General features: G+C 33.5%; 1 protein-coding gene and 1 pseudogene across 2 annotated transcripts; one reads left to right on the top strand and one right to left on the bottom strand.

The window, feature by feature from the left end:
• Positions 1-5,230: 5,230 nt before the first annotated feature.
• Positions 5,231-9,328, top strand: LOC107623139 (tocopherol cyclase, chloroplastic). Its single transcript, XM_016325297.3, has 10 exons — positions 5,231-5,458; positions 5,549-5,793; positions 5,878-5,957; positions 6,383-6,459; positions 6,533-6,702; positions 7,152-7,249; positions 7,408-7,515; positions 7,970-8,086; positions 8,750-8,899; positions 8,999-9,328. Exons 1-10 carry the CDS (start codon positions 5,310-5,312, stop codon positions 9,173-9,175), a joined length of 1,371 nt encoding a protein of 456 aa, XP_016180783.1. The 5' UTR covers positions 5,231-5,309; the 3' UTR covers positions 9,176-9,328.
• A 6,743-nt stretch (positions 9,329-16,071) lies between these two features.
• On the bottom strand, positions 16,072-17,292 carry LOC107623140 (protein EARLY-RESPONSIVE TO DEHYDRATION 7, chloroplastic pseudogene; annotated as a pseudogene). The gene is made up of 2 exons (XR_015880282.1): positions 16,488-17,292; positions 16,072-16,287 (listed from the first exon to the last, which is right to left on the bottom strand). The product of XR_015880282.1 is annotated as a protein EARLY-RESPONSIVE TO DEHYDRATION 7, chloroplastic pseudogene (transcript).
• Positions 17,293-18,594: the final 1,302 nt, after the last annotated feature.

Genomic DNA, 18,594 nt, shown 5'->3' with positions numbered 1-18,594 from the left:
AATCCAAATTTATCTTTTTCAAAAATCTATCCTATCTTTTCAAAATTACACTATATCTTCTATCTTATCTTTTTCAACTCAATCTTTTTATCTTATCTTTTCCAATCTTTCGAAAACCCACCCCCCCACCCCTTTAAAATTGGGTTCGGCCTCCCCCCTCCTCCATCACCAAGTGCACCTCGATCTCCTTCTATCCCTCTCCTTTCTTTTCTTTTGCTTGAGGACAAGCAAACCTCTAAGTTTGGTGTGTTTATCCGAAATCACTAAGATCATGGCTCCCAAAGGAAAACAATCCACTCCAAGAGGCAAGAAAGAGAGCGTTCCAAAACCACTTTGGAATCAAGGGAAGTTCTTATCTAAAGAACATTCAGACCATTATCTTAAAGTAATGGGTCTGAGGTCAGTGATCCCGGAAGTTAGATTCGATCTGAAAGAAGATGAATATCCGGAGATCTAGGAGCAAATTCGAATCAGGAACTGGGAAGTCCTAGCTAATCCTGAAACGAAAGTAGGAAGGAACATGGTCCAGGAGTTCTATGCTAATATGTGGCAGACTGACAAGCAAAGACTATCTGGAACTGCCTGCTACGAATTTCGAACCATGGTCAGGGGAAAGATTGTTCATACCACCCCTGACAAGATCAGAGAGATATTAAAGCTACCTCAGCTAAAGGATGATCCAGATTCCTTCAACAGGAAGATGATGAGAACAGACATTGGCCTGGATAAGATTCTAGAGGACATATGTATCCCTGGAGCCAGGTGGACCACCAACACAAAGGGCGTCCCAAATCAACTCAAGAGAGAGGATCTCAAACCAGTTGCCAGAGGATGGCTGGACTTCATTGGGCGTTCTTTGTTGCCCACTAGCAACCGTTCTGAAGTCACAGTTAAAAGAGCAGTGATGATTCATTGCATCATGACGGGGAAGGAAGTGGAGGTTCATCAGCTGATTTCCACTGAACTCTATAAGATTGCTAACAAAAATTCAAAAGAGGCCAGGTTGGCTTATCCAAGCGTGATTTCTCTGCTCTGTAAGGACGCTGGAGTCAAGATGGGAATAACTGAATATATCCTAATTGAAAAGTCAATCACCAAAGCATCAATGGAGAGACAACAAGCACAGGAGGATCTTATCAAGAAGAGAGTACAGGAATTCCTCCCAGAGATTCCTCAAGCGGAATATTGGGAATATCTTGAGACGTCTGTTACCAAGATACAGGAAGCTATGGAGCAAATAATAAAACAACAGAAGGAACACAGTCAAATGCTGACCCATATGTTTAAAGAACAAGAGGAGCAGGGACGTGACTTAAGGGAACTGAAGCGCCAAAAGTCTTCTGTAATACCAAGCATCCCAAGGATCAGAGGAACCCCCTTACCCCCAGAATAAAGGTTGTTAATTTCCAATTTCTGCCTTAACTCTGTGACAGTGTCCTCATAAAAAGTTTACCTTAGAAGTCATATAATAGTAATTAGTATCTATTTGATTTTATCTCCAATTAAGCTATAGTTTATTTTTCTCATCATCATTAAACATGAATAAAATAGTAGATCTTTTGAATAAGAAGCAATAAAATTTCGAGTTTAATAAAAGAAATTCTAATTGGTTAAATGTGGTGGCAATGCTTTCTGTCTTCTGAATGAATGCTTGAACAGTGCATATGTCTTTTGAATTTTTTGTTTAAGACTGTTAAATATGTTGGCTCTTGAAAGAATGATGAACATGAGACATGTTATTGATAATCTGAAAAATCATAAAAATGATTCTTGAAGCAAGAAAAAGCAGCAAAGAACAAAGCTTGCAGAAAAAAAAAAAAAGAGAGAGAAAGCAAGCAGAAAAAGCCAAAGCTCTTAAAACCAAAAGGCAATGGTAATAAAAAGGATCCCAAGGCTTTGAGCATCAGTGGATAGGAGGGCCTAAGGGAATAAAATCCTGGCCTAAGCGGCTAAACCAAGCTGTCCCTAACCATGTGCTTGTGGCGTGAAGGTGTCAAGTGAAAACTTGAGACTGAGCGGTTAAAGTCAAGGTCCAAAGCAAAAAAGAAGAGTGTGCTTAAGAACTCTGGACACCTCTAATTGGGGACTTTAGCAAAGCTGAGTCACAATCTAAAAAGGTTCACCCAATTATGTGTCTGTGGCATTTATGTATCCAGTGGTAATATTGGAAAACAAAGTGCTTAGGGCCACGGCCAAGACTCATAAAGTAGCTGTGTTCAAGAATCAACATACTGAACTAGGAGAATCAATAGCACTATCTGAATTTTGAGTTCCTATAGATGCCAATCACTCTGAGCTTCAATGGATAAAGTGAGATGCCAAAACTGTTCGGAAGCAAAAAGCTACTAGCCCCGCTCATCTAATTAGAATCTGAGCTTCATGCAAAAAACTCTGAGATATTATTGCTTCTCAACCTATTAGTCTTCTATTTTATTTGTCTAGTTGCTTGAGGACAAGCAACAGTTTAAGTTTGGTGTTGTGATGAGCGGATATTTTATACGCTTTTTGGGGTTAATTTCATATAGTTTTTAGTATGTTTTAGTTAGTTTTTAGTTTATTTCCATTAGTTTTTAGGAAAAATTCATATTTCTGGACTTTACTATGAGTTGTGTGTTTTTCTGTAATTTCAGGTATTTTTCTAGCTGAAATTGAAGGAGTTGAGCAAAAATCTGATTTAGGCTGAAAAAGGACTGCTGATGCTGTTGGATTCTGACCTCCCTGCACTCAAAATGGATTTTCTGGAGCTACAGAACTCGAAATGGCATGCTTCCAATTGCGTTGGAAAGTAGACATCCAGGGCTTTCCAGCAATATATAATAGTTCATACTTTGCACAAGGATAAATGACGTAAAATGGCGTTCAACGCCAGTTCTCTACCCAATTTTGGCGTCCAGCGCCAGAAAAGGATCAAAAGCTGGAGTTGAACGCCCAAACTGGCACAAAAACTGGCGTTCAACTCCACAAATGGCCTCTGCACATGGATTGCTTAATTCTCAGCCCCAGCACACACCAAATGGGCCCCAGAAGTGGGCCTCTGCATCATCCATCATAGTTTACTCATTTGTGTAAACCTAGGCTACTAGTTTAGTATTTAAACAACTTTTAGAGACTTATTTTGTACCTCATAACATTTTAGATCAAAACTTTGTATTCTCTGACGGCATGAGTCTCTAAACCCCATTGTTGGGGGTGAGGAGCTCTGCTGTGTCTCGATGAATTAATGCAAGTATTTCTGTTTTCCATTCAAACACGCTTGTTCCTATCTAAGATGTTCATTCGCGCTTAACTGTGATGAAGGTGATGACCTGTGACATTCATCACCTTCCTCAAACCACGAACGTGTGCCCGACAACCACCTCCGTTCTATATCCGATTGAATGAGTATCTCTTAGATTCCTTAATCAGAATCTCCGTGGTATAAGCTAGAACTGATGGCGGCATTCATGAGAATCCGGAAAGTCTAAACCTTGTATGTGGTATTCTGAGTAGGATTCAAGGATTGAATGACTGTGACGAGCTTCAAACTCCTGAAGGCTGGGCGTTAGTGACAGACGCAAAAGGATAGTAAATCCTATTCCAACCGGATCGAGAACCAACCGGTGATTAGCCGTGCTGTGACAGAGCGCGCGAGCGTAGTTTTCACTGGAAGGATGGAAGGTAGCCATTGACAACGGTGATCCACCAACACACAGCTTGCCATAGGAGGACGTGCGTGCGTGAACAAGAAGACAGAAGAAAGCAGAGATTCAGAAGACAAAGCATCTCCAAAACTCCAACATATTCTCCACTACTGCATAACAAGTAACCTTTAATCCATGCTCTATTGTTTATTTGCAATTCAACTGATAAACACAATTGACTTCCTGACTAAGATTTACAAGGTAACCATAGATTGCTTCAAACCAACAATCTCCGTGGGATTCGACCCTTACTCACGTGAGGTATTACTTGGACGACCCAGTGCACTTGCTGGTCAGTGGTACGAGTTGTGAAAATTGTGATTCACAATTTGTGCACCAACGTCCGAGCGAGAGAACTAACCATTCTTCATCCGCAGCACCCATCGGCGAATAAATGGCTGCGACACCGTCTTGCGGAGGACGTAGCTCTGCGGATCGAACAGCAACGGAAGACTCCATCACCGCCGTCGCCTCATTCCTCTTCTTTTCTCTGTAGACTTAGCTTCCTTCTCTGTGACCGTCACTGTCATCCTCGCCACCCTCTTCTCCTTCTTCCATTGACCTTTCTTTTTTCACCGTCGTTTTCTTCATCTCTACAAAGTTGCTAGAGGAAGTCTTTTCCTTGTCAGTGCCAACTACTCCCTCTACCAAGACTTGCTGCTCAGTCTCTCATCTTGTCTTTGCATTTAATCATTTTTTTAGTCTTCTCTTTGCGTTTTGAATTTAAAGTTGAATCAAACTCCCGCTTAATTGCTTTATTCACATATGTGCTTTTATTGCTTTGCCATGTGTCGATTATAGAGGCTAAACACTTGTCAAATAATGAATCATGTACTGTTCTCCTATTATATATAATAAAGAGATTATTTTCGAAGGCTAAAGTATGAATATATACATGTTTTATTATTTATTTTGAAGTTATATGGTTGGTTAAGTTATCAAGAATGTCTTTGTGAACCTTTTGTTCTTAATTTGGAATCCCTAACCTTAATAATAAATCCCAAAAAATGAAGTGAATTGATCCGCATGCATGAACCTCAATAAACTTCCATAAAATGGAATTTGATGAAACAAAACTCTTCATTATTTTTGTTTGAGTTGATGACTTTATTTGTTTTCTTTATTAGATGGTTAAAATCTTAAATTACAGTATCTGAATCTCATTACTCTACATGTATGGCTAATTTGATGTGACATGGCTAAAGTCTCAAGAAAGCATTAATTGATTTATTCGGTGTAAAAATAACCGGTTTTTCTATGTAAAAAATTGATTTTGTGTAAAAACTGATTTTTCGGTGTAAAAACCGTTTTTTATTCTAAAATCGGTTTTTTAAATCGGTTATTTTTTAAATTAATTTTTATTTTTATAATTGATTAAAAATCGATTTTTAAATTTTCTAATAAGTTAATACCCGATATTGTCATGTAAAATTAACTTAGTTAATTAAATTAACTATAACTATGTGTACAGTCTTAGGATTAACTGAAATTAGAGATTTTTTAAATTTTAGTTTTGATTTTAGATTTATTGTACACCCCTACCGCGTGAGTCCTGTTAAAGATGTCCAACTCCCAACACTTTCCAGTTTCCCCCTTGAGCATCCTTCTTCCAAATTCCAAATTCCATCTATGGCATCCACCTTCTTCAACAACCTTCTTGCAACACCCAAAGCACATCCTATCATGTGCACTGCAACAACCCAATCTCAACAACCCACGCCACCTGCCACCTACTCCCCCACTCCTCCCAACCGCCAACTTCGCACCCCTCACAGCGGGTCAGTTAGTACTCACTACTCCATATTCCCTCTTTTATCATTTCAATTCTGTTATTTACTGCTGCGATTTTCTTTGTTTTTACTTTACAGGTACCATTTTGATGGGAGTGCTCGCAAGTTCTTTGAGGGATGGTACTTCAAGGTCTCCATTCCCGAACGCCGCCAGAGCTTCTGTTTTATGTACTCCGTCGAGAGCCCTTCTTTTCCCAGGAAACTCACGCCCTTCGAGGTGACACAGTACGGACCTAGGTTCACTGGCGTCGGGGCGCAAATTCTTGGTGCTGATGACAAGTACATTTGCCAATTCTCAGAGGAATCGCAAAATTTCTGGGGAGGTCAGTCTCCTTCTGCTTTCTGTTATTCTCTTGTTAAGTTCGTTATATGATTGTTCGTGTTATGTGGATTTGAGATTGTTGTAGATCGTCATGAACTGATTCTGGGGAACACCTTTGTGGCCAAGAACAATTCGAGACCTCCAAACAAGGAGCTTCCCCCTCAGGTTTGTTAATGTTTATGATTTTCTACACATGTCTCTTCCATGTTGAAATTATTACTCCTTTTATTACTAAATGTTAGAAAATTATTAAGTGTTCTAGATTCTCTTAGAATATATTTAAATAACTAAAATGTCTATTGATAAATTTAATTTTAATGCACTGTTAAAACATGTTTACATGTGCATCCAATCACTACTTTTTACCTCGAATACGCTAATGATTTATCCAAAAAGAATGAATGTTAATAGACGATTATATAAAATGTTTTATGCCACCGTCAGTGCATCAAAATTGAACTCAAAATGGGGTGTATATTCTGAGATGCTCATGTCATCAGTTGGATACAAGTGTACATTGCCAAAATGTCTTATTTCTTTCTCTCTTTTTTTTGGCACTTATTTTGCTTCCTACTTGGTCCCTTGTTTAGGAATTTGATAATAAAGTGCTGCAAGGTTTTCAAGTTACCCCGCTTTGGCATCAAGGTTTCATTCGTGATGATAGAAGGTAGGGGTGAAATTGCTCTTTTTACATTGTCTCTCATGTTATATTTCATACTTGACACAAACTTTAATTATAGGTCAAATTATGTAGAAACAGTGGAGACAGCTCGTTGGGAATATAGTACACGCCCTGTTTATGGTTGGGGCGATGTTGGGTCTGCACAGAAGTCTACAGCTGGCTGGCTTGCAGCTTTTCCTGTTTTTGAACCTCACTGGCAAATATGCATGGCGGGTGGATTATCAACAGGCATGTGCTAATACTTACTAGTTCGACTATTAACTATTCACTTGTTAATTTATATCGTGATCTAGTACTCTTCATTTGTTTTATAGGCTGAATGAAACATGATAATTTGGTTTGGCAAATTTATGAGTCTATTATGGTTCTAAACTACTAATGTCATTTGCCAAATTGATTGACATATATAGTCTTTTTCTACCTATAAAATACTAAACATCAACTATATCGTAGTGATGAAAGGATGTAATTGTTGCTAGAGCCACAGTGTGATTCTGTAAAGGAAAAGAGAAAATGATGTCATTTACATTTTATGTTTGTGCTGAGACTAGATTGACAGCATCATGTTCGATAGTCATCTGTGAATAACATTTCTGCTTTGAAATTTAGTTACTCTTGTTTGTAAATTTAACATTTATGCCATCTTGAATTTACTTTATATGAATATTGAATCTCAGGTTGGATAGAGTGGGATGGCGAGAGGATTGAGTTTAATAATGCCCCATCTTATTCAGAAAAGAATTGGGGTGGAGGATTCCCAAGAAGATGGTTTTGGGTAAAAAATAAAATCTTCGTCAAAGATGATCTTGTATTGTTCATTAAGATATTAATTATTCGGCTCTTTATGCAACACAATTATGTCTGGTTGCATGTTATTACCACCATTATTTGGAAAAGTTTATATTTATTCATCTTAAGTTTTCAATGTTGCAGGTTCAATGTAATGTCTTTGAAGGTGGTAGTGGAGAAATTGCACTTACAGCTGCTGGTGGTTTGAGGCAAATTCCTGGAATAACAGAGACTTATGAAAATGCTGCACTGGTAACTTTGTACTGCATCATGTGGCTCTTGTAATTATATTTACTCCAACTTTTTGTAATACCCAGATATTTGATTGTTCTCCTTCCTTGTGTTATTAGAATGAAACATGTTAGTTTTAATCTTTATTTTTCATAAACTTGTGCACAAGGATGAAAATACTGAGGGAGTCAGATTTCCAACCAGCTTGTATTTCAGACATCATTTAACATGACGAACATTAGGTCTAATGTAAATGCTTTTTACAATGTGGTTTAATTGCGCTGAAACTTCTTTTTACATATTCTAATATGTAGTTTTGATGATATATTGTTATTCCTTTAATCCTTTCATTTTAAGTCATGTTGCTAAAAAATTTCATACATGATTTTTTGTTATTGACCTTCTTTCAGATGCCCCCCTCTAATGTTGATAATATATTAATATATTCTATGCTGCAACTTTCAATATGATGCAGATTGGAGTTCATTATGCTGGAATCTTTTATGAATTTGTGCCATGGAATGGTGTTGTTAACTGGGAAGTTAATCCGTGGGGTTATTGGTTTATGTCAGCAGACAATGGCAGACATGTGGTATTTATATCTCTCTAATTACATTTTATTATTCGATGATGGTTAAGGGCAATGCTACACAGACGCACTATACATACTGTAGGCGTATTAACAACAACAGAGTCTTATTCTACTAGGTGGGTTTTGTTGTATGAATCAAACGATACTATGTGCCTTGACCACGAATGTGTCTATGCTTAGCGGCTTAGCCTATATGTACGCAGTATTAAAACGGAAATTAAGTTTGAAGTTTAACTTTCACTTCATCCAAAGTATTGAATGGTTCAAAGTTTTTACATTTTCAATACAAACTTATCTCTTCTACTTCCTTAACAGGGCCCTTTTCCATTATGACAATAAACTGAAATTTGAATCCCTTTACTAATAAATAGTTTTTAAGGTGTACACACCAAATCAACCACCTCCACCTGTATAAAATATATGTTAAAATACAAAATACACATTGAAAATATCTTAAATAAAACATGTATTTATACGTGGTGGCTAATTTGGTGACTGATTTTTTGTGTGCGTATAGTATTTCTATCTTTCAACCGTAGCTAGTGGGGGTTGCTTTTTGCAACTTAAATTGAACTTAAGTCCCAGTAAAACTAAGTATCTAGATGGTCGTCCTTATCTTGGCGATGGATAGAATCAGCATATTCTAAAATTCTAGTTTGGCAGGTTGAATTAGAAGCAAGAACAGATGATCCCGGTACCACATTACGCGCTCCAACAATGGAAGCTGGCCTTGCCCCAGCGTGTAAAGATACATGTTTCGGAATTCTAAAGTTACAAATTTGGGAACGAAGATACGACGGCAGCAAGGGAAAGGTGTCTTCTTAGTTCTTACTCTGTCTATACTAATCACACATGAGTTCGTTCTTGTTCATTGTTTTTCGAAGATTCTCACGAATGTTTTGTAAATGTCAGTTGATACTGGATGTTTCGAGTAACATGGCAGCTTTAGAAGTAGGAGGAGGTCCATGGTTCAGCCCTTGGAAGGGTCAGACATCAACTCCAGCTGTCCTTAAGCGTGCTCTTGAACTGCCAATCGATGTAGATGGCTTTTTCAATGCAGTTCCTCTGTTTAAGCCACCAGGCTTGTAAGAATTGGTTTGCTTTCCTTATAATCTTATCATATGAAATGACATGGCTGAAATTTGCATGCAAGTGTATTCAAAGGCTAACAGTAAAATTTCGAAAGGGATTATGTGATTAGAAACAATGTCCATAATTCAAGATAAAAAGATTGAATGAGTACGTCACGAGATGTTTTTCTTTTTCATGTCCAAGGTGAAATTTAAACTCGTTAGTTTTTGTTTAAGGAATCAGGTGATGAACTATCACGCACACCCATGTGATTGCATTCTTAGTTTCTTATTGTTTGGGATGAAATTCTTATTATACTTTTATTTTTGTCGTTTTTGTAAATTCTTATTGTACTTTTGTTTTTGGTATTGCATTCTTATAGTACCCTCTTTTTGTCTTTGCATTCTTATAGCAGTTTGTTGACCTGCTTTATAAACTCTTGACAGCCGAAGCCCAAAATGTTTTTCTAATCTTTCATGCCAATCATATTCTCCCACAATAGTCCATCACTGCACATGTAAGCCCACGAATTGATATACTTTTTCAAAGTTAAAAAAATAAAAAGTAAGTTGGGTCTAGTGGTTAGTTCATTAGTCTGTTTAAGCAAGTGTCAGGAATTGGAATACTGTTTTGTGCATACAGCAATCCATTGGTCAACTGTAAATTCTTAAATGGAGTTCCGTACCCCATCAGATTAGTTATTGGCTTGTTGGGTTGAGGAATACTGAAAAAAACAAAAAAAAATAAAAAAATATTTTATTTTTATAAAATACTTTTTTATTAATAAATTTTTTTCTTCTAAAAAATTTATTTTGATCTTTGTAATTAGTTTGCTTTATTAAGTATTAATATAACAGGTTAAATACTTATGTATTGTCATATTAGCGAATTTAGTATACAATTTGCATATGGTTTATCGATATGCATTTTGTTATCATTATTTTCAATTGGAAGATCGATTAATTCAAGTAATAAAAAATTATAAATGGATTATTTTTTATTTTTATTAGAGATTCAAAAAACATTATTGAATTGGTCTTGGTTATTGTTCGAGACAGAATAAAAGAAGGTGGAATTCTCGAACGAAGAAAAGAATCCGATGATTTGGATATAATTTTGTTTTATTCAATCTCAATATTGGTGGTTTTTTTATGGATTTTTATTTCGAGTATTGTTCTGATTGTACTTCTTATGCCGGGATATGAATCAAATAATAAATGAAAAATGTTAGGTACCTTAAAATTAGCTACTATATATAAATATATATGTTGTTTAACTTATTTTTAATGTGTATTTTATATTTTAATATATATTTTATATTGGTAGCTAATTTTAATATATACTTAACATAGTTGATAATAAATATTCTTTTCTTGATAGTCTACAATTGCTACTTAATTGATTAGTTATGAAATACAAAAAAAATATCTTATTCTTTTTTCATCAATTTCTAATATCTAGTTCAATAAGATTCAAACTCATGCAATATCAAAGAAGAAAGAACAATTGACAACATTGAATTTTTGTTCAATAGTGAAATCTTAAAAAAATTATCCAATTCATCCTTTGGAGTCATATCTCCTCTCAAATTTGATAATTATTTCTTTACTTTTTGAATGTCCTAAAAAAACAAAACAAGCATATTGTTCTTTTTTTTTTTTTTAACAATTTCTTATTTCTAGTATACCTCTTAGTAAAATTTAAATTTAGATGCAGTTTTGACTATTTGCCAAAAAAAAAAAAACAAAAATAATTGGCTAAAATTAAACTTTGTTTATCAACCACGTATTGTCCAATCAAATTCAATTCTCTTTCAATATGCACCTCAAATAATCCGATCCGCGTGGATTTTTTCTCCAACTAAGGAACAAATCATGGCAGATGAGGTGCAAAAGGAGAAATTTGTCCCCAAGAAGAACTTGTGTCTGATTAGTTAATTGGTGAGCCATCATCAGCTTATCAAAGCGGCAATCTATAAAAATTTTAATTTTAGTAGGTTAAAATAAAAATAAAAGTTATAGAAACCAAAATAAAAAAAATGATTTTCGAAGAACCAAAATTTTATTTAAGTCAAAATAAAATGATCTAAAAAAACCACGTTTATTAATCCAAAATAATAAAATTCTCTTCCTTAATTAGCCTTTTGAAATAAATTTCTCACTTAAATTTAAACATTCAAATTGATCATTGTAGTAAACCATGATTAAGCATCGAGATAAACGTGGAATTGAACACATCAATTTTCTTTTATTATAGAATTTTTCTAGTACCATGTCAAATAAAGAGACAAAAGAGTAGGCAATATGTTATTTTATTCTGACGCTCCCTGTAGGCCGTACTTAGTAATGCTTACTTGATTAGCAGCTACTAACCATTTTTTTTAACTTTTTGAATCGATACTAACCATCTTTATATTAGAAATTAAGAAAGTATGTCAAGAACACGATTGATTTGATTTCATTACATCATTATTAGTAAAATATTTAAATATTTTTCAATAATGTATAAAAGTTTAAACTCATTTTACAAGCACATATGTTATTATGGTCATAATTATATAATTTTATTTTGTTTTTGTTGATTATTGGTTATTAAATTTATTGGGATTTTTTTTATTATCATTCTTGATGTGAAACATTCATTGTAACTTATATATCGGTTGACGTTTGTCACAATATTTGTTATTATTTTTTACAAGTTTTGAATTAATATATAATTATAAACAAAAAATAAATAAATAAAATGGTGTTTACTCATCACTTTTATATTGGAACTATGAAAATATTGGCAGCAATATTGAATCCGAGTGCGAGCTAGACAAAAAAAAAATATTTTAAAATATTTATTTTAGTAAATTAATTGATTTAGACGAGGATGATTTAGGGAATTATAATGATTATCAATTAATAATGAGTGCAAATAAACATATTGGATTGCAAATAACCTCACCTACCTTACCCTAATTAAATAAGGGAGAAAATAGAGCAAAAGCTATATATTTATAGCTTTATAATTTTTAAATTAAAATAATCAAATACTGGATTAATTAAATGACAACGTGAAAGGTTAATTTTTAAACAATCAATAAAAAATAATTTATATTATATTCAGCTAAACTTTTTCTTCCCTATAAAAACCGATAATTGAGTAGTTCAATTCTCATGTTGTGCTCTTTTTGTGAGTGTTGTGGATCAATAAAGAATTTAAGATGGGTAGGAGAGTGTTATGCTCATGCATGTTTATTGGGGCATTATTTATGTTATTCAATGCCCAAAATGCATTAGTTAGTTGTGCTTTGACTTCTCAATTGCAAGAAGAAATAACAAGAATCAACGAAGAAGGGCCTTATATAGGTTTGGTCATACCAAATTCTTTTGAACTCAATCCTCTTCTTCAAAATCCAGCCTACACTCCCAGTGAAAATATTATTGACTTTGCAGGTAAAATATAAATAGGAATAAAAGAAAATATAAACTTCATGAATATATATAATTCTCCTTAATTAGGTCTCTTGTATTAATAGTTAATATTTGTCAATTTATATTTCCAATTTAGCTTCATTTTCTTTTTTATTAATGGCTAATAAATAATAAAGGTTGGGTCTGCACAGAAGTCTACAGCTGGCTGGCTTGCAGCTTTTCCTATTTTTGAACCTCACTGGCAAATATGCATGGCAGGTGGATTATCAACAGACAACATGTATGTGCTAATATTTATTAGTTCGACTATTAACTATTGACTAAATAATTTTAATATGGAGTTTAGAAGTGTGTTTTACCTGAAAATAAAGTTTTTGGTGTATATAAAGTGAGTGAACGTTGCAGGCAATGCAAGTACAATACGTAGGTAACGTGCTGAGGAAATGGATCCTCTCAATTTTTTTTAATAATTAAGAGAGTAAAGTGTGATCTCACACTATTAATTTTATAAGTGAGACCAAATATAAATATGAGAGAAAAAATAATAAAGAGTTAGTGATCATACTTTACACTCTCAATTTTTTTTAACAATTGAGATGATCAATTCCCAACATGCTGACTTAGTACGCAACCAATGTGTTGGACACGTAACACAAATCTGTTCAACACGCAGGTAACGTGTTGCACACATAGTTAGATAGAGGCGCGAATCAAAGTGAAGGAGAGAAGAGGATTTCGAGTTTTCGACAAGGTCCGGTGGGAGGCAGAGAAAAAGAGTTGTTGACGGCGGTGTAAAGAGAGATGGAAGAGGCGTAAGGTTGAGGTTAAGGGTTGAATGCTGAAGTCCAAAGGGATTAACTGAAATTAAGGGTTTTTTAAATTTGGTTTTTATTTTGGTTAATCGATTTTTTAAATTTAATTTTGGTTAATTATTTTTAAATAATATGGTTATAATTTTTTATCGGATTAATTATATTTGGGTAAGTGACCGTCACTAGCTACTTGATTAATTTTGGAAAACAATCTTTTCAACTGATGATTAAGCAGCTGAACTTCAAGTATATCTGAGTACTGGATATGTGGATATGGGTACTGTATGTGTGCGCTGCATAATTTTTCTATTTACATGATATGGTTGTGAACTTAATTGTAATAATGAAACCTATCAATGATTTTTCAATATGATATGGCGAAAGTAGGCCAAGTTTGATTTTAGTTTCTAAAGTGAGATGAACCATGCCTTGCATTGATGGCATGATATTTATATCTTTTATGGTATGTTTTGTTTTATCAGATTATGATCTATTACTATATATATACACACACATACACATGTATGTAGTTTGCGACTGGTTTCTTAAGAGTCGCTGCTAAGGCCTTGTTTACAAGAAATAAGTTTCCATTCGTACATTTAGGTCTACTTTAGGAATGTTTATTTTAAGAGAAATTTGTGTTTTATTACTTTGTATTTAATAATTAAAAAAAAATCATGTATTTATGTTTTTAATTTTAAAAAATTAGGGAAAATTTTGAAAGTATTTTATGAAGATTTTTTTTTGTTGTAAAATTGGCTTTTTTTTTTTAATTAAAAAGTCCAATGTTATATTGATGAATATCTATATTTATTTTTACTATTTATTAAATTGATGTCTGTTATATTTAAAGTAATTTTAAATATTAAACAAAATTTTACCAAATAAAATTTTTATAATTTGGTTTATTAAAAATTACTTTTATTTTAATTTATTAAACATATTTGCTACAACTTGTAAAATGTCAAAATTTTACTAAATCAAACTTTACAAATAAACAAAAATACATTATTAAAATTAAATTTTTAAAAAGATTAATATTGTCTATGTTACATTTCTGAAAATAAGTATACATTTTAATTACAAAAAATTTTAAATAATAGAAATTAAGTGTCACTTTAATTAGTTTTCAGATCCGGACAAAATTTTTCGCTCCACAATACAGTGAGTCAGTGAGATATATACTCCTACTATTTAGTATTTACACCAAATTCAAACTTACTTTTTGTTTAAAAATTTTTACACACACAAACATTTCCTTAATATACGAAACTCCCCAAAACATCTGCAAAATTACCATCACAATCATGCATGAACAAATTAAAAAAAAAAATCTTGATAATCGAATTAAATATGACGGATCTATTTTTGTGATCAACGTCAAAGTTGTTAAATTTGTGGTCCATTTTGTGGTACCAACAATGTTCAGACATATCATCATGAATACAAATACCAATAGCTAGTTAGATAGATATAGAAGGCCACATCTTCTTGTCTCTCTGATGAGAATGAGTGAATGACTCATGAAACTGTTTAATTACCATGTCTATTTAATTATTGCCATCCAAAAAATACAAATAACCATTACCCTAAATTTTGATTTATTCATAATTCAGTTTAAATTTTTAAGGTGTGTAATTTGACATCTTGAAATTGTCTATATGCATAAAAAATATTAATTTTTCTTCTCAAGTTTTAAGAGGCCGGCTATTTATAAATAAACCATTTCACAGAACAGATAATTTAAAAGAAAAAAAAAATTATATTTTTTGTTTTGTATTATTTAATCATTTTAGAAAATAGTAAATTAATTATACCTTTTAAAAATTTACTATATAACAATTAAATGATACACAGACAAAGGAGAGGAAGGTGGAACTGCAGAAGATGAGATATACTAGAGTACAATTGTGGTGGGTGTAAATGGGGTGGAATATTTTTTTATTTTAGTGGGCTTGAAATGCAACTCGTTATTTACATTGTTTGCACCTTCTATTGTCTACCTAGTAGAACTAGATTATATATACTATAAAACATACAACTATGTTAATTTAGTTATAAATTGTATTATATGTACATTAAAATTAATTATTAAAAATTTTTTAATTATATAATTATAATGAGTTAATATTTAAAATCGTCCCTGAAAGATACCCCGATCTCCATTTTGGTCCTCGAAAGATAAAGTTAATCGAAATCGTCCTCGAAAGATACACGACTTGGTCACGTTAGTCCTTCCGTCAGTTGGATGATGACGTGTCACGTTAAGTGCCACGTGGCACATGATGACGTGGTGGGTGATGCCATGTGTCAGGTCAGTGACACTTGATATGTGAAAAAGTTATTTTTAATCAAAATAGTCCTTAAAAGTTCATATGTAAATCATTTTCATCCCTAAAATTTTAAAAAATAATCAAATTAGTCCTTATATAATTTTTTTTTTATTTTTTCCCCAAAGCCGATTTTTTTTGTAACTAAATGTAAGTCGGTAGGAATCTGCATTCCACGAGTGAAATTAGTATGTATAGTTAAAAGCTCAAAATCACCCAACAGATAGTAAAAGTAGCTCAAATAGCTCAAAAGTCAGATTTAACTTTTCAAAATGGAATTACTTATTACAGTAGAAGCTTCAAGAGCTAAAAACATTGAAAAAGATGTACCGCAAATTTTAGTAATTCCATATGCACAATATCATAGCATAGTTCTTGATTAATATAGAAAGCAAAATCAGTATACTATGTACAGCAAAATCAGTATTATCCAAAATTTCATAAACCTAAGATGCACTCTGGTTCAGTCAGATAAAATACACCACAAAACTATGATGCAACCCACGCGGGCCAATGCTTCCAATATATATTTCAGGTCTTTTCTTAACAGGATCCAAGCCTTCAAGTACCTATGAAAGTTACAACTATATTAAGCCTGTGCCACTTCTAAAGCATATTTGGTGAAGCAACCCACAATAAGTGACAAGAAATACAGGCACTCAATTTTCTTTTCAACACAATAGCACATATCACTTCCAATATGCAGTTAACTAGTTTCATTAAATTGCATTATTAATCCAGATATGAACTAACTAAAAAAAAGGGGTACCTGGGTTTGAAGAGTGAAGAGTGAGAGATGGAAAGAGAGAAAGATGAAGAGAGAGTAGCAGAAGAATGGGGAAGTGGAACCCTATTGCCCCTTTGACGCAATCGTCAACCCATAGCTCAGCAGATCGGAACCGTTCTTATCTTACCCGCGGCTACGCTGATCTTCTTCGTCGGAATCGGAATTGGATTCGGAGCCCTTGGGAGGTCGGAAGGAGAAAAAGTAGTGAGAGTCGTCGACCTTGACGGCAGTTTCGTCCTTGGCGAGGGGCCATTGGATCTTGTCGGCAACGCAGGCGTAAACGGCGACGGCGCTGTCACCCTGCCGGAGGCGGATGATGGAGAAGTCGTCGGAAGCGAGCTCGACGCTGTAGTGGGTGTCGACGAGGTTGAGGATGGCGTCGGGGATCCTAATGAGGACCTCCTTGGTAGCGGCCGGTGGAGCAGACGGCGAATGAACACTGCCATCGCTGCTTCTGGTGTCATTTCGGGGAAATAGGGTTCGGACAAGGTCGCTGAGGTCATCAACGTCAAAGGAAGGGTAGAGAGAACTCTGCTGTTGATGATTAGGTTTTTGGAAGGATGAATTGGCTTCGAGGTTGGAATCGATTACTTCTGGGTAGTGAGAGTTTCTGGGTTTAGGTTTTTGGGAGAAGGAATCCATTGATGAACAGTTGTTTGTGATCGAAATTCGGAAACTTACCCCCTTTTGAAGATAAAACGGCGACGTTTCAACGCCAGTAGGCATCTACCAAAACGACGTCGTTTTGGTTCTTTGCCACCTTGGCAGTTAACGGACCACGTAAGCGGACGTTTGCCATCTCAACTGCGGAGATAACGGAAGGACGAACGTGATCAAGTCAGGTATCTTTCGAGGAGGCTTTTGATTAATTTTGACTTTCGGGGACGAAAATGGAAATCGAGGTATCTTTCAGGGACGAAAATGACTATTAACTCTAATTATAATATAGTTATTTAACTATATATAACCCATTTTATTATTTTATTGTATGACAAATTTATTATCCTTGAGATTATTATTTTAATTAAAAAATATAAAATAAATATATAATAACAAATATGTTATAACTATTTAATGTCAATGGAGTATTTTTGTTTACCTATTCGATTGAACTCAAAGTACGTTATTTACATCATCTTCTTGCATATATAAAAAGGTTGAAATTACTAATTCCGCCCCCTCTTCTCCCACTCTTTTTGGTTTTTACACCTCTCTTTTGATAAATGTATGACATTCACCTAATAAAAAACAATAAAATTAGTTAATAATAAGTCAATATAAATTTTAAATGTATGTACAAAATTTTTGTTTATTGATTATGAGTTAATTTTTGTTGTTGGCAATAACATATTTGATCTTTTTCAAATTGTAGTTTGATATATCTACTTTAATATATGCTAGTATATTATCTTTTTATTTATTAAATATGTTGTGATAATAACAAATGTGATATATATAATATAATGTATTTTAAGAAAAAATTTCTATACTAATAAACTCGACCTTCAATAAAACAAAGATATCAAGCTAAAAGGAAAAGGACACCCAACAAATAGAAGGGGAAAAAAAAGGTTTAGTTTACTAGTAGTAAAAAATTTTAACATCTTAGTTAAACCCAAAAAATAAAAAATCCAACAGCAAACATAAGTGGACAACTGAAAATCCTTTTACCCGAAAGCTGCTACCAATAACTCTTGTCTGGTTATCCTAATTATTGTAAAATTTAGGACGAGAGAAGTGTTCTTTTCCCAAAGTAGAGCATATCTTCTTCTTGTTGTGACCAACCTAATTAATTAAAAGGAGCAATGCAGAGCAACAATTTTGTTAATTTAAAAAACGAAAAGGGTATATAATTAACTAATTGTTTATTTTATAAATAATTCTCAGCTTCTTGATGCACATAACATAATTTCTAATTCTATTGTCATAATTCTAATTAGTTTTTTTTTGTTGTTTATAGTATTTTTTAATTCGACAGACTAAAACTAATATGTTATGAATTTGAATTCTATTTAAAAATTTGTTGAGTCAATAAATTGTTAAGATAAAATTTAAATTTTTGCTATTTATTTAAAAGAATAAATAAATC

Source organism: Arachis ipaensis, chromosome B10 (assembly GCF_059453495.1).
Source record: "Arachis ipaensis isolate K30076 ecotype BB chromosome B10, ASM5945349v1, whole genome shotgun sequence".
In the NCBI taxonomy this organism is placed as follows: domain Eukaryota; kingdom Viridiplantae; phylum Streptophyta; class Magnoliopsida; order Fabales; family Fabaceae; genus Arachis; species Arachis ipaensis.
Note: the sequence above shows the minus strand (reverse complement) of the source record. Positions and strands in the feature narration are given on the sequence as shown.